Source organism: Myotis yumanensis, unplaced genomic scaffold (genome assembly GCF_028538775.1).
Source record: "Myotis yumanensis isolate MYYU_CA2020_CCGP unplaced genomic scaffold, mMyoYum1.0.hap1 SCAF_1, whole genome shotgun sequence".
Classification (NCBI taxonomy): domain Eukaryota; kingdom Metazoa; phylum Chordata; class Mammalia; order Chiroptera; family Vespertilionidae; genus Myotis; species Myotis yumanensis.
This window is the reverse complement of record NW_027223752.1, coordinates 44242800-44266208: the sequence shown is the minus strand read 5'-3', so window position 1 is coordinate 44266208 and position 23409 is coordinate 44242800. Positions and strand designations below refer to the sequence as shown.

The 23409-nt window shown below is 42.6% G+C and overlaps 1 protein-coding gene across 10 annotated transcripts in view; it reads left to right on the top strand.

The window, feature by feature from the left end:
• KTN1 (kinectin 1) overlaps window positions 1-23409 on the top strand; it is a 110583-nt gene that overhangs the window by 25549 nt on the left and 61625 nt on the right. For 9 of the 10 annotated variants that reach the window (XM_070419278.1, XM_070419271.1, XM_070419238.1 and 6 more), the window contains exons 8-14: window positions 5814-5920; window positions 6624-6756; window positions 10590-10677; window positions 19476-19642; window positions 20068-20136; window positions 21874-21911; window positions 22550-22640. In XM_070419278.1, the coding sequence (XP_070275379.1) occupies window positions 5814-5920; window positions 6624-6756; window positions 10590-10677; window positions 19476-19642; window positions 20068-20136; window positions 21874-21911; window positions 22550-22640 (693 nt within the window). The remainder of the gene's footprint in view (window positions 1-5813; window positions 5921-6623; window positions 6757-10589; window positions 10678-19475; window positions 19643-20067; window positions 20137-21873; window positions 21912-22549; window positions 22641-23409) is intronic. The other variant, XM_070419263.1, reaches the window with a different exon arrangement.

Below are 23409 nucleotides of genomic sequence, written 5' to 3'. Positions count from 1 at the left end.
CCACACGCGGCTCTTTGGCCCCTTGAGTGTGGCTCTTCCACAAAATACCGACTTCTGCGCATGGGCCATGAAGTTTCAGTCCCACTGTACATGCATGCCCGCACGTGGTATTTTGTGGAAGAGCCACACTCAAAAGGCCAAAGAGCCACATGTGGCTCACGAGCCGCAGTTTGCCAACCACTGCCTTAGTTTATTATTTCATACTGTAGCCGGTGGAAATGGGGTCCTTTCACAGAGTTGCAAGAAAAGCATTTCGGGAGACCCATGCATGGGAGGATAAGATGCAGTGGAAAGGTTTATTGCAGGGGTCCTCAAACTTTTTATTTATTTTTTATTTATTTTTAAATTTTTTTTAAATTAAATCTTTATTGTTCAGTTTATTACATTTGTTCCTCTTTTTTCCCCCCGTAACTCCCCTCCTCTTAGTTCCCGCCCCACCCTCCGCCCTCACTCCCCACCCACTGTCCTCATCCATAGGTGCACGATTTTTGTCCAGTCTCTTCCCGCATCTCCCACTCCCCTTTCCCCCCCAAGAATAGTCAGTCCATTCCCTTTCTATGTCCCTGGTTCTATTATAATCACTAGTTCATTCTGTACATCATATTATTTATTCACTTGATTCTTAGATTCACTTGTTGATAGATGCATGTTTGTTGTTCATAATTTGTATCTTTACCTTTTTCTTCTTCTTCCTCTTCTTAAAGGATACCTTTCAGCATTTCATATAATACTGGTTTGGTGGTGATGAACTCCTTTAGCTTTTCCTTATCTGTGAAGCTCTTTATCTGACCTTCAATTCTGAATGATAGCTTTGCTGGATAAAGTAATCTTGGTTGTAGGTTCTTGCTATTCATCACTTTGAATATTTCTTGCCATTCCCTTCTGGCCTGCAAAGTTTCTGTTGAGAAATCAGCTGACAGTCGTATGGGTATTCCCTTGTAGGTAACTGAGTTTCTTTCTCTTGCTGCTTTTAAGATTCTCTCTTTGTCTTTTGCTCTTGGCATTTTAATTATGATGTGTCTTGGTGTGGTTCTCTTTGGATTCCTTTTGTTCGGGGTTCTCTGCGCTTCCTGGACTTGTAAGTCTATTTCTTTCACCAGGTGGGGAAGTTTTCTGTCATTATTTCTTCAAATAGGTTTTCAATATCTTGCTGTCTCTCATCTTCTGGCACCCCTATAATTCTGATATTGGTGCGCTTGAAGCTGTCCCAGAGGCTCCTTACACTATCTTCGTATTTTCGGATTCTTTTTTCATTTTGCTTTTCCGGTTGGGTGTTTTTTGCTTCTTCGCATTTCAAATCTTTGACTTGATTCTTACGCTCCTCTGGTCTGCTGTTGGGTGTCTGTATAATATTCTTTATTTCAGTCAGTGTATGCTTAATTTCTAGTTGGTTCTTTATCACAACATCAAGGGTCTCATTAGTTTTCTTGAGGCTCTCATCAAGTTTATCGGCAGTTTCTAGCAAATTATTGAAAGCCCTTAAAAGTGCGGTTTCTAGCTCTATATCCTCCATTTCTGTCATGTTTTTTTGTCTCTCATTTTTTATGCTTTCTTGGTGCATCCCCGTGTGGTCTTTGTGCGCAGTCTTGTTGTAGTTAAGCCTTGATTGTTTTCGGCAATAGGGGCGGGGGATGAATTGACCTCCAGGCTAACTGGCTATGAGAGTCAGCTGTGTCTGCAGTGGGAACGCTACTGTGCTGAATCTCTAGGGCGATGCTAATCTAGCCTTTGCCTGAGGTCTCCGGCAAATGCCTCTGCAGGGCTTGGGTGGGGCAGGTCCCCAGGGTATCTACAGGGTGGGCAGAGCGAGCAGTTATGGCTGCTCTCAGTTCCGTCTCCAGTGGCTCTGCAACCGCTGCAGACCTCGGAGAGAAAGCTGCCCTCCCGCTTCTCCCGTTTAAGTCTGGGTCCCTAGAGACTCCACAAGGGTCTGGAGCTCAGAGTCTGAAACTCCCTCCCGATTGAAGACAACAACCACGCCCTCTGCTGCTGACCCGCTCCACATGCACTCCGAACCTTAGTATTTCACTTCAGCACTGCGCCTCCTCTCAGTCTCGTATGGTTTCCTCTTTCCTCCTAGTTGTAGAACTTCCACTCAGCCAGCCTTCCTGTGGTTCTGGATGATGTCCGTTCCGTCTTTCAGTTGTATTTTTGAAGTGGTTGTTCGAGGCAGCAAGCTCCGGCATTAACCTATGCCGCCATCTTGGTTCCGGGTCTCGGTCCTCAAACTTTTTAAACAGGGGGCCAGTTCACTGTCCCTCAGACCGTTGGAGGGCCGGACTATAGTTTAAAAAAAAACTATGAACAAATTCCTATGCACACTGCCCATATCTTATTTTGAAGTAAAAAAAAACAAAACGGGAACAAATACAATATTTGTATTTGCATGTGGCCCGCGGGCCGTAATTTGAGGACCCCTGGTTTATTGGGATAGAAATAGAAGGCTGCCCCCAGGTTCCTGATGTCTCATTGCCATCTGTCCCCCTGTGAAAAAAGTTCAGCCTTGTCTTCATCAAACCCAGGAAAATAGCTAATGTCCAGAAATTCTGTGCCATTTGTTTAGTGCATATCAAGCTTAGTCCAGTTCAACCTCTGTCCCTGTCTAGCTAGCATAGTCTCTGTTCCTATCTGCACTCCATTTGACGCTGTGTTGCTTTACCCAGGCTAGCGTTTGGTGCCTGCACTTAGAGTGCCGTGGGTGGCTGGCCTCCTGCAGGCGGCTGCTATGCCCATATGGCTACTGTGGAGAGAGAATGCATGAGCATATGAATGAATGCATGTTATGGGATGAGAGAGAGACAGACAGACTGAGAAAGAGAGAGATTGCTTTCAAGCTTGGACTGTGTTATCTCTGATTTGGGAAGGACCAGGTGCTCTTTCAAACCAACCCCTGTTGGTGCTGGATCCTCCCCCTAACTGATTCATTTTTTAGTTCTTGCCTATTTCTGTGTCTTTTATCCAATCAAATCCTTCTCTCAGGTAAGGCAGCTCCTCTCCTTTATGGTCTCCACCTTGGCTCCCGTGCATGCCTGAAAGTAGAAAGACCTTCCCCTGTACCATCTTGGCTTCTACTGGGCATGTGCCCAATAGAGGAATTTCTTCTTTGTTGTTTTATTCCTTCCCCCTTTAGTTTGGGAGAGTGGGCCAATTATACCCAGGGGAGATTGTAAAGCCAGTCCTTCCTTCCTACATGGGGCAAGGATGGGTGTTAATCCTGTTGGTGGGGCAATGCTCTGATCCCCTGGGGAGCATATGAATGCTGCAACTTCCTAGTTAAGCAGGCTTATTTCCTAATTTAGCTCCCTCTTACATTAGGCTTCTCAATGTCTGATTCCCTTTGCTCCCTTCCTTTATTAATAACAAGCTACCTACACTAACAATTCTAACATATTTGTAGCACCTTCTTAATAGGTCTCTCATTTCTGTGCTAACATGATTAGTACCAGATTTATGTTTCTAAAACACTATTTTGACCACATTGCTAACCTACTGCAAATTTTTAACTTACTCTTCACTGCTATCAAAGTCTAAATGTTTTCCATGGAATTACACTAATAGTGGAATAGTACAAAAGAAGTGAATGACTGTTGTCAGGTTATTACCACATCCACTGCTGCTTTTATGCTTTCATTTGGTCCAATCCTCCATCTTCCCATCCTCCAGCCATTTGAAATATTCTTTCCCATAAGTCAGATTATGGAAGAACTGATTTTTCCAGCCTCAGGTGATATTTTCTTCTTCTTAATTGCTACTTAATGTTGATTTGAAAATTAGCTAGGTACTTATAGCATCATCTTTTATTGAGGATGAAAGGTGTTGAAGTGGTTCATCTTTTTTTTTTTTTTTTTGATTGCTTATGGAGGCCATGATATATAGATCCCATATGATAAATTCTCTGAAAAATAGAAACATACATTTTAATTTCTCTTAATTAAATAGATTTATTAAAAATTATTAAGATGATTTCACATATTGAAGTAAGATATGTCCTTATGGAGATATAAGAGTCAGTGTTCTTTATCTTTTGATTCTATAATTCTGAAATAAAAAATTAGAGGCCAGAATATTTTATCAAATAGATTTTTGTGTAATGAATTTGCCATATATTTGGTTATGGCTCAGTTTGCAATTTAATATAAATGTATTGAACATATTTTCAACTTTAAAACTTGATTACTAAAATTTTTAAAAAATATTGTGTACATAAAATTGACATAGGATTAAGACAGGTTTAATTCTGTATGAGTCTGGGGTAGGAAAAAGATTCTAAATCATTTTTAGTTCTGAAACAGCATCTCAACGTATTTATTTTGCATTTCAAATATGATAACAGCTAGCATGTACTTGCATTCTTTTTTTAAAAAAATATTTTTTAATTGATTTCAGAGAGGAAGGTAGAGGGAGAGAGAGAGATAGAAACATCAATGATGAGAGAGAATCACTGTTTGGCTGCCTCTTACATGCCCCCTACTGGAGACCGAGCCTGCAACCCAGGCATGTGCTCTTGACTGGAATCGAACCCGGGACTCTTCAGTCCACAGGGCAACACTCTATCCACTGAGCCAAATTGGCTAGGGCTACTTGCATTCTTTTTTAAAAATTGTATTTTTATTGATTTCAGAGAGGAAGGAAGGGTGAGAGAGAAAGAGAGAAACATCAATGATGAGAGAGGATCATTGATTAGCTGCCTCCTGCATGCCCCATACTGGGGATCGAGCGCACAATCCGGGCATGTGATCTTGATGAGACTCGAACCCAGGAACCTTCAGTCTGTAGGCCAACACACTATCCACTGAGGCAAACTGGCTAGAGCTACTTACATTCTTGGATTTCTGTGACAGCTGGTATTTGCTTTGCATTCATCACTATCAAAATATATTTCATCTTTTAAATTCTATATAATAAAGAGCTAATATGCTAATTAGACCAAACAGCAGAACAACCGTCCGGACAGCCTTTTGGATAAAGCCAGGGCTGCAAGGGCCAGCTGAGGCTGTGAGGGGCTGTGAGGGCCGCATGAATTTCGTGAATTGGGCCTCTAGTTTGTTTATATTTAAGGATGGTGCAAACTTTATTCTTGATGCCTTTTATGTTCTCACTAGAGGCCTGTTGCAGGAAGATTCCTGTAAGAATAGGGCTTCTTGTGGCTGTAGTGAAGCAGAGAAGGGAGCAAAACCCGCTGAGGCGGGCTTTGCACCCGCTCCGCTGCCCGGCTGGTTTCCCTCCTGCCTCCCGCCTCTGCCGCCTTGGCTCCTTCCTGTCTCCACCGCCTCTACTTTGCTCCCTTCTGCAGCGCTTCGCTTCCACGTTGTCTTTAGTCTTCGCTCCTAGCCGGTACATGCAAATTAACCGCCATCTTGGTTGGGTTAATTTGCATATAGTCGCTCTGATTGGCTGGTGGGCGTAGCAAAGGTACGGTCAATTAGCATCTTTGTCTTTTATTAGTGTAGATCACAATAAAGTATCTTTTAAAAGATAGCTCTGGCAGCCCTGGCCGGTTTAGCTCAGTGGATAGAGTGTCAGTCTGCGAATCAAAGGGTCTTGAGTTCGATTCTGGTCAAGGGCATGTACCTTAATTGCAGGCTCCTCTCTGGTCTGGGCCCTGGTTGGGGCTCATACAGGAGGCAACCAATTGATGTGTTTCTCTCACATTGATGTTTCTCTCTGTCTTTCCCTCTCTCTCCCACTCTTTCTAAAAATCAATGGAAAAATATCTTCAGGTGAGGGTTAAAAAAAAAAGTGAGCTTTGGCAGTTATTGTTTTCTAAATCTTATGTTTGTAAAATAATTTTTTTTTTGGTAAAATAATTTTAGTTCCAGCAAGTTCGTGAGCAGATGGAAGCAGAGATAGCTCACTTGAAGCAGGAAAATGGCATACTGAGAGATGCTGTGAGCAACACTACAAACCAACTAGAAAACAAGTATGTTTCCAAATGCTTTATTTTTAATTGAATGGCAGAGTCTTTTCTTGAATCATCAAAATGATGTTTGATAGTGATTGGTTAGACTTTTGTTTTTTTATATTTGTTTATAAAATCAGTTAATTTTAAAAAACAATTCTCTTGCTCTGTGAAGAACCTCTTCAGCTAAACTACATGATAAATACTTTACCTCCTGTGGAATAGTATACAAATTTATGAGACTGAATTTACAAGATTTAAACCATCTATCCCCCTTAACAGTAGTTATCAAATTTCATTATTCTGAAGAGCATCTTGGTATGTTATTTAAAAAAGCATATTCTTGAGTCCGATCCTTAAAAGATTATGATTCGGTGCTCTGAGATGGAGCCCAGGAGTGTACATATTAAGACACATTCCACTGATAGTTATTTAGTTGGCTCTGATATTTTGAGAAGCAGTGCATTAGAGAAGACTAGTAGCATCCTTACACAGACTAAATCCTGTTTGATTTTAATACATTTTTCAGAATATCAGTTTGAGGGTGACACTGTTGATTGTGCTTATTGAGTGTGGTCATTTACTTACTTGATTATATTATAGTGATTTTAGAATTTGTGTAATTGTCACCAGAATGATTCAGAGGTTACACTCAATATGTTTTGCTTATTCTTTATATGGGTCAATAATAATGGAAGGTTCCTAATCCAGTTACTGTTTTCAGGCAGTCTGCTGAACTAAATAAACTGCGCCAAGATTATGCTAGATTGGTGAATGAGCTGACTGAGAAAACAGGAAAGTTGCAGCAAGAGGAAGTCCAAAAGAAGAATGCTGAGCAAGCAGTTACTCAGCTGAAGGTGATATATTTCCACCCATATTTATCATTTCATAAATAATGTACACATTCAATAATGTACACGTGTCCTAAATGTATATAAAGGGTTGAGATATGTAGTTTGAGGCTTAATGGGACCTGTAGTACTCTGCCTATATACATGTGTATGCACTTATGTAAGAATTGAATATTGGCTTAAGTTTGAAGTTAAAGACTGAAGATATGAAAAATGAAATGAGCTGATTGATAGGTATAACCAGTTGAAGGAATTTCATCTTATATGTGGAGGTTAGGGTGTACCTGTGTAAGTAAAAAATCATGTAGTTAAAATTACCTTCAACATCACGTATACATAACTTGGATTCCTTAGTAAGCTCAAGCAAAGTTTATTTTCCTTCCAGCATTAGAATAGATTATTTTCCCTTGTCTGAGTACCAGACCTAGTAATGCTCCAATAGCTTTTGCTTGAGCCATAGTACGCAAAAAGTACACACTGTTTCCTTATACACTAGAATTTATCTTTAGCCACTTGGTAAGTTGAAATGTTCATATTGAGAAGAGATGCATGTGTTTGCTGAGGCTGTCTGAGGGAGGAGTAGATATGTTCTCTTGACATTATAGCATATGCATATTGAGCAGAATGGTGGGTAGAATTGTCTTTTCCTCCTTTTACTGGGGAGAGGATTTGTTGAGTGTGTAGTTGAATTTGTATAGAAGTTAAATGTAGTAGTTTCCTAGGTATTTGATACAGTCATATCTTGATATTGGTTTCAGAGTATTCAGGATTAAAAGGGCTTTGGGAATAATTGAATGTAGAAAATAGTGTAATTTTTGTCTTCTTAGTTTTCATGGATCCCTTTGGGAGATTGATATAATTGTCCTTTCTTTTATTTAATACTAGAGGCCCGGTGCACAAAAATTTGTGCACTCGGGGGGGTGGGGAGGGGAGTCCCCCAGCCTGGCCTGTGCCCTCTCGCAGTCTGGGACCCCTCAGGAGATAACGACCTGCTGGCTTAGGCCTGCTCCCGAGTGGCAGAGGGCAGGCCCAACCCTAGGTGCAGCCCCTGGTCAGGCTCAGAGCAGGGCCGATTGGGGAGATGGGGACGCCCCGTCATGCACAGAGCAGGGCAGATCGGGAGGTTGCGATGCCACCCTCAGTCACGCTCAGGGTAGGGCCGATCGGGGGGTTGGGGCACCGCCCCCTGTCACACTCAAGGCAGGGTCGATGGAGAGGTTGTGGCACCACCCCCTGTCACGCACAGAGCAGGGCGGATCAGGGGGTTGGGGCGCTGCACCCTGTCACACTCAGGGCAGGGCCAATGGGGAGGTTATGGCTCTACCCTGTCACACACAGAGCAAGGCCCGTGGAGGGGGGTTGGGGGACCACCTTCTATCACCCACAGAGCAGGGCTGATCAGGGGGTTGGGGCACTGCCACTGTCACACTCGGGGCAGGGCCGATGGAGAGGTTATGGCTCTACCTGTCACACACAGAGCAGGGCCCATGGGGGGGGGGGGGGGTGTTGGGGCGCCGCACCCTGTCACACACAGAGCCGCAGGGCAATCAGGGGATTGGGGAGCTCCCCCCATCAGGCACAGAGCAGGGCTGATCTGGGGGTTGGGGCGCCTTCCCCTGTCACGAACAGAGCAGGGCAGATAGGGAGGTTGTGGCCCCGCTCCCTGTCACGGCGATCAGGTGGTTTGGGCGCTGCCCCCTGTCACGCTGATCCTGGTGCCAGGAGCCTTGCTGCTCCGCTGATCCCGGTGCTGGGAGGCATATTACCCTTTTACTATATAGGATAGAGGCCTGGTGCATGGGTGGGGGCCGGCTGGTTTGCCCTGAAGGGTGTCCTGGATCAGGGTGGGGGTCCCCACTGGGGTGCGTGGCCAGTCTGGGTGAGGGGCTGAGGGCTGTTTTCCGGAAGCGGGTGACTGAAGCTCCCAACCGCTCCTTTTTTTCTTTTTTTTTTTTTTATTCTGGGCCAGCTTTAGCTCTGAGGCCTCGCTGCTGAAAACATCGATACAATGTTGCGGTCAGGCTGGATGAATCCCAGCTGAATGAAAGCCGGTTTCTGGGGTTTTGTTTAGATTCTTATTTGCAACTTAGTACATAGTTGCTTAGACTTGCAGCTGAGAGACCGGCAAGTTAGGCGGGGAACGTTGGAGTCTGTAGTCACTGGAGTAAGGAAGCCTCCCTGCTCGCTTCAGTGCATGGCTGCTGGCCGCCATCTTGGCTGACAGTTAATTTGCATAAGGATATGCTGATTAGCCAATGGGAAGGGTAGCGGTCGTACGCTAATTACCATGTTTCTCTTTTATTAGTGTAGATACTAGAGGCACAACGCACAAAATTGTGCGGGTAGGGTCCCTAGGCCTAGCCTCCTGCGATCTGGGCCATCTTCTGCCCATTCGCCAGTCCCCAGGCCAAATGCTGCCTCCGCCGCTGGGCTGTCAGGCTGTTGGGATCACCAGCACATCCCCAGCTACTCGGGGGCTCAGGCCTGTGGGAAAGCGGGCGCCAGTGACTTCACCTCTGTGCGCGTGCACTGGGCTGGCTGCTGATGGAACGTGCTGCCCGCTTGGGACTGCTCATGTGGGCGCTGCTGGGGCTTGAGGCACTGATGGAAGCTGCAGGACGTCTGCGACCTACATGCCCTGGCGCGAGCGGCCCCGAGCGGGCATCATGTTCCATCAGTGGCTGGCCTGGTGCACACTCATGGAGGTGAAGTCCCTGGCGCCTGCTTTTCCACAGGCCTGAGCCCCCGAGCAGCCAGGGATGAACTGGTGATCCCAATGGCCTGACAGCCAGCCTGGTTCTCCCGCCACCCACCCCAATTTCCCCAGGGAGGGAAATTGTCAGCAATTGTCTTTTTTTTTTTTAAAATATATTTTATTGATTTTTTACAGAGAGGAAGGGAGAAGGATAGAGAGTTAGAAACATCGATGAGGGAGAAACATTGATCAGCTGCTTCCTGCACACCCCCTACTGGGGATGTGCCCGCAACCAAGGTACATGCCCTTGACTGGAATCGAACCTGGGACCCTTGAGTCCGCAGGCTGACGCTCTAGCCACTGAGCCATACCGGTTAGGGCAGCTATTGTCTTTAGTCTCATCAAGATCACATGCCCGATGGATCACCATCACTAATCCATCAGAGCTTGCGGGCCGGGGGCAGGGACCAAGAGGTCAGCCTTTCAGCCTGCTATCCAGTCCCCAGTCCCACCCCGCCCCGCTCGTGGGCAGGGTGGGAGGGACCGAGAGGTGGTCAATGCCACCTCAAGGTGACTGGTCTTTCTGGTTGTCCTAGTCATCACGGACACTGGCTTTTTATATATATAGATTTGTCTTGCTGGTGTGTTTATTGCTGGCAGTTACAAATATGGAAGTTTGTTCTCTGGCTATGGATAAGTAGATAATGACACTGAAGATTAAAGAGTTGTGCTATACCTCAAATTACAAATTATAGGTACCTACTGAAATTTAGCACTAAAGATAGAATTTTGTCTTTTAAAAGCCTATCAGCTCACGGTAGATTAATGGAAAACAGATTATAGCTAAGAGGATCAGATATATACATATTAGCTATAATGATCCACCAGCATAAATATTGTTTCGAAACAATTTCCAATCTTTAAATTCTGTATTCAGGTGGCGGAGGTGGTGGTGGGGGGGGTGGTAGGATGGCTGTGGCTGATAATATCTATGCAGATTATCAGGCTAGACATATCTGCCTATCTTATTAAAATGTAGGAGACTAGTTGTTGGAATAAGCAGTTTTATGATACAACAGTAAAGGTAGAGGATACTTAAAAATAAATGCAATCCTGTCTTTGTGCTGATTTATCCATTCTCCAGGTTCAATTACAAGAAGCTGAGAGAAGGCGGGAAGAAGTCCAAAGTTATATCAGGAAGAGAACAGCAGAGCATGAGGCAGCACAGCAAGGTAAGGGGAAGAGGTAGTCATGTAAATTTAGTATATAATTCTGGGTAAAATTTTCTCCCCTTTCCATATTGTAGAGACAGTATGTAATTTGGCATTTTGATTATAGCTCAATAAAAATAGCTTTTAAACTTTTAAAGCACCTTTATTTCTTTAATATTTCTTAGGGTTTTACAAATAAGCACTCTAGCCCTGGTTGGTGGGGCTCAGCTGTTTGGAGTGTAGTCCCTACACCAAAAGGTTGCGGGTTCAATACCTGGTCAGGACTGGTATAGGAAGAAAATAGATAGATGTTTCTCACATTGATGTCTGTCTGTCCATCTGTCTGTCTCTTTCCCCCTCTCCCCTCTCTAAGTCAATTAGCATGCCCTCAGGTGAGGATATTTTTAAAAAAAGCAGTCTAATAGCCTTGTTTAAAGCATTAAGTTGCAAAAAAATTATAGTCCATAATAGGGTAATGGGACCCTTGCTGTGTGTTTCCTTTCTTTAGTTATTTATTCCTTTTGGTTCTTTGATCAAATCTTCATTTGATTTTTTTGTTTCTCAGGGACTCACTTCCTATATTATGAAGAGAAAAACAAGAGCATTATTATTCCTAGTAGTTGACTTAAAACTTCCTACTCCTTAAATACTAACTTTCACCACTTATTCTTAATTTTATAAATATACTAGAGGCCCGGTGCACAAAAATTTGTGCACTCAGGGGGCATCCCTCAGACCAGCCTGCCCCTCTAACAGTCTGGGAGCCCTCACAGGATGTCCTACTGATGTCCCTGTGGGGAGTGGGCCTAAGCCTCAGTCTGGCCTCCCTCTGTGGAAGGCAACTGGCCGATCAGGTATATAGATACTTTCTGAAGGCAGCACAGACTCCTTCCTTATTTCTTTCCTCTGTGGTTGGAGAATAGGGGACTAAAAGGTGGAGACAGAACTGTGGCCGGGCCTGGGGCTCTTGTAGGCAGCGGAAAGAAGGAGAGGGCTGGGGAAAGTCTAGACACAGTTTTCTTCAATTGTCCTCCCTCCCTCCGGGCCCCTCGCTCTGTTCTTTCCTTGTCGTGGTGGACGCTTGGGCCTCGGACTGACAGGAGCCCAGCGACAGTGGAGTTCAGCCCCCTCACTTCTCAGCTGAACATATAACCGCCTCACATTCCAAGTGGAGCTGTTTTCAAGTGGGTAAAGTGCTGGCAATTCATGCCTCCGGCCTTTCCCCTCTCAGGTTTCCTCCTTGGGTCAGTTGCATACTTCACGGAGACACTGAAGCAACTCTGCCCTGGTAGTTCTGCACTGGCCCCTGCCCGGGCCCGACCAGGCACTCTTCCTTGAGGTCTCTGGGTCCACAGTCTGAGCTCAGGGAGGTCACCCAGAGCCCATTCCCCTGGACAGGTAGGGCAGGGGGGCTAGCTTGAAGAGCTGGAGGCAGATGGCAGAGTAAGAGTTGGTATGAACCAGCGCCTGCTTAGCCAGACTTCCTAAGCTCCCCATTGGGCCCAGGCTGGGCCCCTTCCCCACACCAGGAGGATCCCAGCTGAGGTCCCCTCCCTGCACCCAGTGCTCTCCTCCCTGTTCTACCACTGGGGGAAGGAGCAGCTCACCTGCTCTGGACCCTGCCAACCTGGCAGGCTGAGACACAGGCGGTGCAGCCTAGGGTGCTGGTGGCTGCGAGCTTTCTCCCCCTCCCTGAAACGTGGGGCGGGGTTGCAGCAGCTCATAGCCGCCCCTGGGCACCATGCGTGGAGACACTGCTCTCCACTGAGCCACCATCCGCCCAGGACCTGTGGGGGTTAGGGTGGCCTCGGGCTCCCACTGGCCCCACTGAAGCCAGACTCGGCTTGGCCAGCCACCCCTGCTGCCGAGGGCTGCGCATGCCCCACGGGCCTCATCGCCCTCATCGCCCTCATGAATTGCCGTGATCTGGCCGTCCCATCCCAGGAAGTGGCCATCCCTATCACCATGGCTCACTCCCTGGTGCAGTTGGGCCTGCCAGCAAGCATGTAGGCAGGAGCTGGGCCTCTGAGGGGAAGGAGGAGGCATGCGCGGGCCAGGGCAGAAGTGGGGAACTTGGCGGTGTAAACACAGGCCCCCCCCCGCCCCCCCACGTCGTGCCGGCCCCTCGTGCTGCATTCCCGAACCCCTGGGTGCCCCTGCCCAGCACTGTGCTCTCGGGCCTGGGGTGGGGGTGAGGGACCTGGAGCTGCGGCCTGAAGGCAGCCCTCACTGGCTTGGAATCACAGTGGTCGATCAGGGAGGGATGTGGGATGCCAAATTCCACCTCTCTCTCTAAATCTCTCTCTCTCTCTCTCTCTCTCTCTCTCTCTCTCTCTCGGAGTGGGCCCCATGTGGGTGGGCTCGGGCTCGGGCGAGGCGATCGGCACTGCTTGCCTTCGCCCCAGCCCCCGCCAGCCCCTGGTTGCACACGGGGGCCTGGATGGCGGCTTGCGCTGTCTTACCCTGCCTGCAGTATGCAAATTAGCTGCTATCTTTGTTGGTGGTTAACCGCCATCTTAGTTGACAGTTAATTTATATATCGCCCTGATTAGCCAATGGGAAGCGTAGCGAAAGCACGGTCAATTACCATGTTTGTCTATTATTAGATTAGATATGGGAGATAATGAAGCTGGTGTGTTACTTATGTCTTCACTACTCATTTTCCCCTATGAAAGAGGCAGTGAGCTAATAAAATATAATTTTATAATTTGGATCTTCACACCTTTGGTTTCTTGTGATTTTTTTTTTCTCCCCAAGTATTTCCCTTTGGTTCAATATATAAATATACCCAAGATATTAAAGCCCTATTTCTTTATATGTAAAGTTTATATTTATGTTAAGATACATTAGCTTATTCTTAAAATTAATATTTTATATTTAATCAACAAAGCACATGTGAATCTTGCCAAAAGAATTGTAACTATAAACTTATATAACTGCCCAGCTGGCATGGCTCAGTGGTTGAGTGTCAACCTATGAACCAGGAAGTCACCTTTTGATTCCTGGTCAGGGCGCATGCCCAGTTTATGGCTTGAGGGCATGCAGGAGGCAGCTGATCAGTGATTCTCTCTAATCATTGATGTTTCTATCCCTCTGCCTTCCTCTCTGGAATCAATAAAAATATATTAATAAAACCAAACAAGATCAAAACTATAACTATAAACTATTGTAGCTAATAAAAAAGTAATATGCAAATTAACCATCACTGATACAAAGATGGCGGCGTCCAGTCCTCAGCCCCACTAGAGTCCTCCAGTCCTTGGGGGGGTGGGTGGGCTGCTGAGAGCAAGGCCTGCTTGGCTGTTGCCGTGGCAACCCGGGAGAGGCCAAGCAGGCCCCGTAGACAGCAGAAAATGACGGGGAGCGGGCTTAAACCGTCAGTAGGACATCCCCTGAGGGCTCCTGGATTGGAGAGGGTGCAGGTTGGGCTGAGGGACACCCCCCCCCCCCCCCGCTCCCCGTGCCTTGTGCACGAATTTTGTGCACTGGGCCTCTAGTCTATACTAATAAAAGGGTAATGTGCTAATTAGACCGGACATCCATCCAGACGTCCTTCTGGACAAAGCCACAGTGGCAGGGGCCGAGGCAGAGGCAGTTAGGGGTGATCTGGCCAACAGGGGAGGGCAGTTAGGGGCGACCAGGCCGGAGGGGAGGGCAGTTAGGGGCGATCAGACTGGCAGGCAGAGGCAGTTAGGGGCGATCAGACAGGCAGGCAGGTGAGTGGTTAGGAGCCAGTGGTCCACAGAGATTGGGCCTAAACCGGCAGTCAGACCTCCCCCAAGGGGTCCCTGATTGGAGAGGGTGCAGGTTGGGCTGAGGGAATCCCCCTTCGTGCATGAATTTTGTGCACCGGGCCACTAGTGTAACTATAAATAATAAAACTGTACTCTGATCCAAAGCAGTTACTTTTGCTTTTAGTGTTTTCTATCATAACTTTTTTAGTGTTAATATAAGTGATCTTTTAATGGAAAGTAACTGATTTTTTTAAAAATTAAATTTATTGGGGTGACATTAGTTAATAGGGTCATATAGGTTTTAAATGTACATTACTATGATAAGATGATATGTATATTACAATGTGTGCCCACCACCCAAAGTCACATCATCTTCCATCACCATACATTTGGCCCCCTTTACCCCTTACTACCCCTCACCCCCTTCCCTCTGGAAATCACCAGTTGTCTGTGTCTCTGAGTTTCAGTTTTATGTCCTACATATGAGTGAAATCATATGGTTCTTAGCTTTTTCTGACTAACTCATTTTGCTTAGCATAATATTCTCAAGGTCATTCCATGTCGCAAATGCCAGTATTTCATCTTTTTTTATGGCTAAGTAGTATTCCTTAGGATGTGCCATATCTTCTTTTTCTACTTCTCTATCGAAGGACACTTTGGTTGTCTCATGTCTTGGCCACTGTGAATAATGCTGCAGTGAACATAGGGATACATATATCTTTGTGAATAAATGTTTTTGAGTTGTTCGGGTTGATACTCAGAAGAGTTTTTTGAGGAACCCCCATACTGTTTTCCATAGTGGTTGTACCAATTTATTGTCCCACCAGCAGTGGTGGGGGTTCCTTTTTCTTTACAACCTCTTCAACACTTGTTATTACCTATCTGTATATATAAAAGCCATCTGTATATATAAAAGCCAAGTGACCGGAATGACGAAACGACCGGAATGACTGGTTGCTATGACCTGCACTGTGGTGGCCAACTGGCCCGATCAGGGCCCCTATCGGCCCTCCCCAACCTCCCATAGCCCCTCCCCCCTGCTGGCCTGGCCTAATCGGCCCCCATCGTGGTGGGCCGGCCAGACCCCACCTGTACATGAATTCATGCACCGGGCCTCTAGTCTTGTTAATAATAGCCTTTCTAACAGGTGGTATCTCGTAGTTTTGATTTGCATTTCCCTAATAGCTAGTGAAGTTGAACATCTTTTCATATAACTGATAGTTGTTTGTATGTCTTTTTGGGAGAGGTGTCTGTTCAGGTCCTCTGCTTATTAAAAAAAATTTTAAAAATTGATTTCAGAGAGGAAGGGAGAGGGAGAGAGAGAGATAAAAATACTGTTACTGGGAAACTCTTGGGTGGACTCTGGCTTACCGTAGCTGTGTCCAATAACGAAGGCCAGGTTGAATCATATAAGGCGTTTATTGAGAAGGCTAGCCAACCAAGAAGACAGCATGCCTACAAGCATTCAATTCCTGTCTTATAGCAAGGTGCAGGGGACAGGATTATAAAGGGGCATGGGCTAGGATGAGGCTGGGAATGGAATGCAGATACGTGCAGCCCTGGAGGTCCGCAGACATCAGCTATTGTCTTTAGTCATCAGGTGATGAGATGATGTTTTGAGTCCTGGTGGGTTGGTTTGACCCTGCTTATCGGTTCTGCTTGCTGGATTCACAGCCAAGTCACCTCCTCAGTCGCTTCGCACAGGCCTTGAAAAAAGTAAACTTTAAGAAAAACTTAACCCCCTATTCACATATAAGAAACTTAACCCCCTATTCACATAAGTATATGTGTTTTAAAATTTAAAATAATATGATTATTTTTCAGATTAATTCAGGTGCTCTATCACATTATAAGTCCCTCTATCATTATCAGTGATGAGAAAGAATAATTGATTGGCTGTCTCCTGCAGCGCCCCTTCTGGGGATTAAGCTACTACCTAGGCATGTGCACTGACCAGGAATTGAATCAATGAACTTTTGGTTCATGGGTTAATACTCAACCACTGAGCCACACCGGCTGGGCTGTATGAGTGCTTTATATATTTTGGATATTAATCCCTTGTCTGAGCTGTTGCTTGCAAAAAAACATTTCCCAGTTGGTTGGTTGCTTTTTTTTTAATAGTTAGTTTCTTTTGCCGTGAAGAAGCTTTTTAGTTTGTTATAGTCCCATTTATTTATTTTTGCCTTTACTTCCCTTGCCTTTGGGGTCAAATTCATAAAATGTTCTCTATGACCAAGGTCCATAAGTTTGCTACCTGTGTAATTTATTGTTTCAGATCTTATATTTAGGTTTTTGATCCATTTTGAATTAATTCATGTACATGGGGATAAATTAAGCTAATTTCAAATTTTGCATGTGTCTTTCCATTTTCCCAGCACCATTTATTGACGAGGTTTTCTTTTCTCCATTGTGTGTTTTTGGCTCCTTTGTTAAACATTATTTGCCCATATACCTGTGGTTTTATTTCTGGGCTCTCAATTCTATTCCATTGGTCGGTGTGTCTGTTCTTCTGCCAATACCATGCTGTATTGATTATTGTAGTCCTGTAGAATAATGTGAAGTCAGATAATGTGATACCTCCAGCTTCTTTCTTTTTCTTAGGATTGCTTTGGCTATTCTGGAACTTTAGTGGTTCCATACAAATCTTGTGATATTTTTTGTTCTATTTCTTAAAAAACAACAAAACACGCTATTGCGATTTATTTACTTATTATTAATCTTCACTTGAGGATATTTTTTTATTACTTTTTCAGAGAGAGTGGGGGGGGGAAGAGAGAGAGAGAGAGAGAGAGAGAGAGAGAGAGAGAGAGAGAACAGAGAAACATGAATGTGAGAGAGACAAATCCACTGGTTCCTTCCCATACCTGCCCCTACTGGGAGTGGGGAGGGAACCCTTGACTGGGAATCAAACCTGCAATCCTTTGGTGTGTGGGTCCGACACTCTAACCACTGACCACATCTGCCAGGGTGACATTTGGATTTTGATGAGGATTGATTAAATCTATATATTGTTTTGGGTAATACTATAGCCATTTTCACTTTGTTGATTGTTCTAATCCATGATCAGGGAATATCTTTCCATTTCATTGTGTGTGTTTCAATCTCTTTTAATAATGCTTTGTAATTTTCAGTATATAGGTCTTTCACATCCTTTGTTAAGTTTATTCCTAGCTATTTTATTCTTTGGTTGCAATTGTATTATATCTCTAATTAAGCATATTATTTATATTTACACTGCTGTCTCTTGATAGGCATCAGTTAACTTTCTGTCACAGAAAATGAGTGCTTAATACTCTCACACCACTTCTCTCACCTTTCCCTCATCCTCCTGATAAGGTTATGTATACTTTTTGATCATGTCAATATTCATTGTTTGCATCATTATGACTCTGTACTCAGTGCTGAGCCAAGAAAAATATTAAAACTGCAATACTTTTCTTGAACAGTGTTTTAATTTTCTGGAGCTAATTATTGCTTTATGTTTTTAAGTTGCTTGATCTTTTACCATTTAAATTTTTTCCTGTGGTTAAACTCCCTTTAACATTTTCCCCTCCCCTAGCCTCTCAACATGTTAGATAGTGGAGACCCTATTAGTTTTTCTTGGAACCATCTGTCTGGAGTACTTAGTCTTCCTGTTTGAGTACCTTACTTTCTAGGTTTGCTCCATAGCTATCTTCCTGAGACTTAGTTTTGTCTCTTTATCCTGTTTTTTGGATCTTGTGTCACTGCCATCTTTCTTGCTTTCCTCTCTTATTTAATAGCAAATGTTTTAGTAGCTTCACAAGAATAACCCTTGAAATGCATAAGTTTGTATATCTGAAAATGTTTTTATTCTTTCTACTTTCATGCTTGTTTTATAGTTTGACTAGATGTAGAGTTCTGGGTTGGAAATAATTTTCCCACAGATTTAACTTCTGTTGCTGATAAGAAATATTATGCTCTTCTGAGTTCTAAACCTGGACATTATAATTATGTCTTTAATTTTCAGGAGCTCTTTTATGAATTGTGTTCCATTCTGATATTAGTATCTTCTTATGGAAGAAACATCTAACCTTTCTTAAAACATATCTAATGCACACATATACACATTCCTTCTTCTTCCCTCTATTTCCATCTCTATTCTCCCTGTTTTGGACTTGATTGTGTTATGGGGCCAGGAAGCAGCTCTCATAATGCCTGGTATTGTGATTTCCTGAACCTTTCTAGGTTTTTAGAATCCTTTCCCTTTCCTCCAAATTAGTGATCATCTCACCATTCATTTTGTCTTAATTTCTTGTGATTTTTGGAGTTACATTTACTTATGATTGCATCAAGGATAGTTTCTCTCTCTCTCTCTCTCTGTCTCTCTCTCTCTTTCTCTCTCTCTCTCCTGTGTTGGGGTTATTAGAAGAGAAGCAAACAGAAAATTTTTACTGCATCTTACACCAGGACATTTGTCAGCTTTCAGCATCTTTCTCTGCTTTCCAGGTAGGAGAGTACAGGGAATTTACAAGAAATTCACTAAATAACTTACTAAAGTACTTACTAAGAGGTCATTGGAAATCAAGAAATGGTATAACCCTGGCCAGTGTGGCTCAGTTGGGCGTTGTCTCATGCACAGAAAGGTCGCCAGTTCAATTCTGGGTCAGGTCATGGTACATGCCAGTGTTGTGGGCTCAATCCCCAGTAGAGGGCAGCAGGAGGAAGCTGATCGATGTTTTGCTTCCCTGGCGATGTTTCTCTCTCTAAAAAAAAAAAAAAATCAATAAAAAAAAGAAATGATGTAGCAGTTTTAAACATCATGTACTGTTCAGTTAATACATTTATTGAATATGTACGTGCTGTGTGCCAAGCATTGGTCATAGCTCTGGATTCAGAAAAGGTAATCTCTGATTTCAAAAAGCTGTGTGAGAAGATGAATTAGTATGGTGTGGCAGGTACTGTGATTAAAAGTAAGCACATAGGCTGTTCATATGCAGGCAGGAAGGAGGGAGCAGAGGAGACATTCAAGGACGGTTTTCCAGAGGAGATCATGTCTACACTAAAGATGAGTATCAGTAACCAGGAAAGGAAGAGACCTTTGTAAAATACAATGTTTTGTTACAGATTTACAGACTAAATTTGTGGCCAAAGAAAATGAAGTACAGAGTCTGCATAGTAAGCTTACAGATACCTTGGTATCAAAACAGCAGTTGGAGCAAAGACTAATGCAGTTAATGGAATTGGAGCAAAAAAGGGTGAATAAAGAAGAGTCTCTACAAATGCAAGTTCAGGTATCTAGTTTTCTCTCTTTTAAAAAATAAACGTGGGCAGGAATTGGATGTATCTGAATAGAAGAGGGAGGATAGTCTGCCTTGTCCTAATTCTGGAGTGGTGATGAATAATTAAAACTTAATCTTTGAGCATTTGTCACAGTATGGGGTTTTTGAATATATACTTAAAGATGTCCTCACCCACAGTCTTAGGCTTTTTGTATTAGATTAGGAACAACACAACATATTCTTAATTTCTACCTTGTAAATTAACTTTCTTAGAAGAATGCCCAACATTATTGTTGTAAAATGACGTCTTTTGGAATCAAAGAATGCCTTTCTAAAGATAAACACATGTACCTGTAACTCATTTTGTTCGTATGCATTGGTATATTTAGTAACAACACACTTTTCCCTTTCTTCTTTTTGGTTGCTATTTATGAAAGGATATTTTGGAGCAGAATGAGACTTTGAAAGCTCAAATTCAACAATTCCACTCCCAGATAGCAGCCCAGGTAATGGTGCTTTCTTATTGTTTATCATTACTAATAGCTTCCTAGCTGTGTAACTAATCTCCTGAGTGCCTGTTGAGTGCTGAGCACTGGATTAGTCGTTGGGAGACTAGTCATTGAATCAGCATTGATGATCCTGAGTGCTAAACTCTCTGATAATCATAATAAGAAACAATAAGAAATTCAAATTCAGCTAGTTGAAAGGTGGGTTATAGAGTTTTTGCCATAGGAAGAAAAAAATGTCCACAGTTCTGTCACAAAACAGGAGGAATTGGCCAAATGGTGTCAAGAATAGTAATTTGTCTATTAGAAGTGTTCTCTACTATTGACTAGCCATAAAGGAAAATTTTATATTCCCTCAGGTGGTAGCAGTATGCTGATCATAACTCTCAGATTATATATGCAAAAGGGTCATTTTAAGATTTATATTTCAGTTCAGTGAGTGGAGAAACTTTCCAAAGTTTTGCAAGTGGTATTACAAGACCTATTTTTCTTTTGCAGCATTTTAATGTAACCCATCTAGGTATTAACTATTTCTTGTTGAAATTAATGTTCGATCCAAAGAATTGATTATTTTTGAGATATCAGAGGAGCAGTTAAAATACTCTTAATGTGCTGATTTGGTTTAGTCTTCTACCATTTAATTAAAAAAAGGATATGTTTTTTTATTATGGTAGATAGGTAGATACAGTCTTTGGAATATAAATAATACAACAGTGACAAAAAAGAAAAAACTTCTAGTACTTGTTTCCATTATATACATATTGTGAATTTTAATTCTACAACTTTAAAATTCTAAAAATTGTAGAAAAATGAGTAGTTTGGAATAGAAATCACCTTTCTGTATAAAAAGTAGTTTTAACATTAAAAACTTGTTTTTAAAGTTTCAGGCAAATTTGAAGTCCTAAAACTTTGAGATAGCAAATATTTTTCCCCACCCTCACCCCCTATTTGCTTTCTTTGTAGAAACTGTAGTCTAAAATTAATTAGGAAGAATTATTTAATATAGGGAAGGATGCTTGTTTGTTTATGGAGGTGTATGTATATATAAATTATCAATTCAAATTGGATTAAAATCCAAGTTATTAGCTGAAAGAGAGCTCTAGAAATTTATCAGGAATTAAATACTTAGAGGATGCTATAAATACCTTTTTTAAAAATTTTAAAAAAAAATATATTTTATTGATTTTTTTACAGAGAGAAAGGGAGAGAGATAGAGAGTTAGAAACATCGATGAGAGAGAGAAACATCGATCAGCTGCCTCCTGCACATCTCCTACTGGGGATGTGCCCACAACCCAGGTACATGCCCTTGACTGGAATCGAACCTGGGACCTTTCAGTCCGCAGGCCGACGCTCTATCCACTGAGCCAAACCAGTTTCGGCAACTATAAATACCTTTTAAAAAGTAAAGATCAGCATAGGTGTTACCAAAAAGTAATTCTTACCTTAATCATGAACTATTATCATTTCATTATTGGAAATAGTTACTAAGGAAAAGAAGTACAGGGATGAAAAATGAACTTCATGCTATTTTCCTGATGTTTTGTTTCTTTGTTGAATGTTGGTGATCAAATTTGCCTTAAAAATAATAGCTACTATTTAATGAACCCTTGCTATGGGCCAGCTGATGCCTTAATAATTTTATATACTTTAATTTCTTTTGATTTTTAATGATTATTGTAAAACTTTTAAACTTTGTCCTAAATGCTTTTATGTTGACAATGTTTTTCTTTCTTAGACCTCTGCTTCAGTTCTAGCAGAAGAATTACATAAAGTGTAAGCCTTCCTGTCTACATTTCTCTTACAATTGCTTAGTCACCATTAACTGATTACCTGCTGGATTCAGTACTTATGATTAAATTTATATTCTAACTTGTTCAGAAAATGCAACTAAATTTGGAGCAACTCTCATCCTCTTGCCTGCCCCCATCCCTCTCAGTGATTTGGCTCCTGAAAAGTTAAATGTTCTGTGTTTTGTCTTCATCATAAAAAGAATTGGAGAATTTTTTTCATTTGGGCTTGAGCAGTTATATGGGAGAGATAATTATGATTTGAGATCAGAGGAAGTTAGTTTTTGTGTCTAATAAGTAGTTGCAGGTATTCTATATCTAACTATATGGTGGTGGCCAAAACAAAGTTCTGTGTTTTTGTGTATTGTGTAATTGAGTTCAGAAGCCCTAAACTCAGGTTTTGACATTGCCAGGGTTATGAGCTTAAAAAAGTTACTTATTTCACTTCAAGATTTAAAATAGGGGTAGGTATTTTAAGGATCTGTAGTAATGCGTATGACAGCTATTCCTAAACTGAAAGGGGGGCTACAGAAATGGAAGGTACAGTTTATGTGAGAAACTGCTTTGATTTGTGGTTTGACTTCTGAATATTTATTGAATGTGCAAATGTATTTCCCGTTAAAGGATTGCAGAAAAGGATAAGCAGATAAAACAGACTGAAGATTCTTTAGCAAATGAACATGATCATTTAACAAGTAAAGAGGAGGAACTTAAGGTACAGTAATTATTATAAATGGCTGCAGTATTTTACAGTCATTGAGTTACCCTGATCTTGTAATCAGTATATGTGTTTATGAAGAAGAAAATACTCTAGCCCTGTGGTCGGCAAACTGCGGCTCGCGAGCCACATGCGGCTCTTTGGTCCCTTGAGTGTGGCTCTTCCTAAGCCTTAGGAGTACCCTAATTAAGTTAATAACAATGTACCTACCTATATAGTTTAAGTTTAAAAAATTTGGCTCTGAAAAGAAATTTCAATCGTCGTACTGGTTATATTTGGCTCCGTTGACTAATGAGTTTGCCGACCACTGCTCTAGCCCTAGTCAGTTTGGCTCAGTGGATAGAGCGTTGACCTGTGGACTGAAGGGTCCCAGGTTCGATTCTGGTCAAGGGCACATGCCTTGGTTGCAGGCTTGATCCCTTGTAGGGGATGTGCAGGAGGCAGCTGACCAATGATTTTCTCTTATCTTTTGATTTTTCTATCTCTCTTTCCCTCTCCCTTCCTCTCTGAAATCAATAAAAATATATTTAAAAAAAAAAAAGAAAAGAAAATACTCGAATTCATCTCAAAAGTGTCTCTTTTCTAAACTACAAAATCCTTTTTACCCCTCTAAGAGGAAAAGTTTAAAGGTTTTTTTCTCACATGATGTAATTGACAATAATTTGGAAATATGTTAAACATCAGGAATTGATGGTTTTTCTTTCTCATTTAAGAAATTATAATTTGAGACTTTTGCTTTGAGACCTTTGCTTAAGTAGAAGAGTGT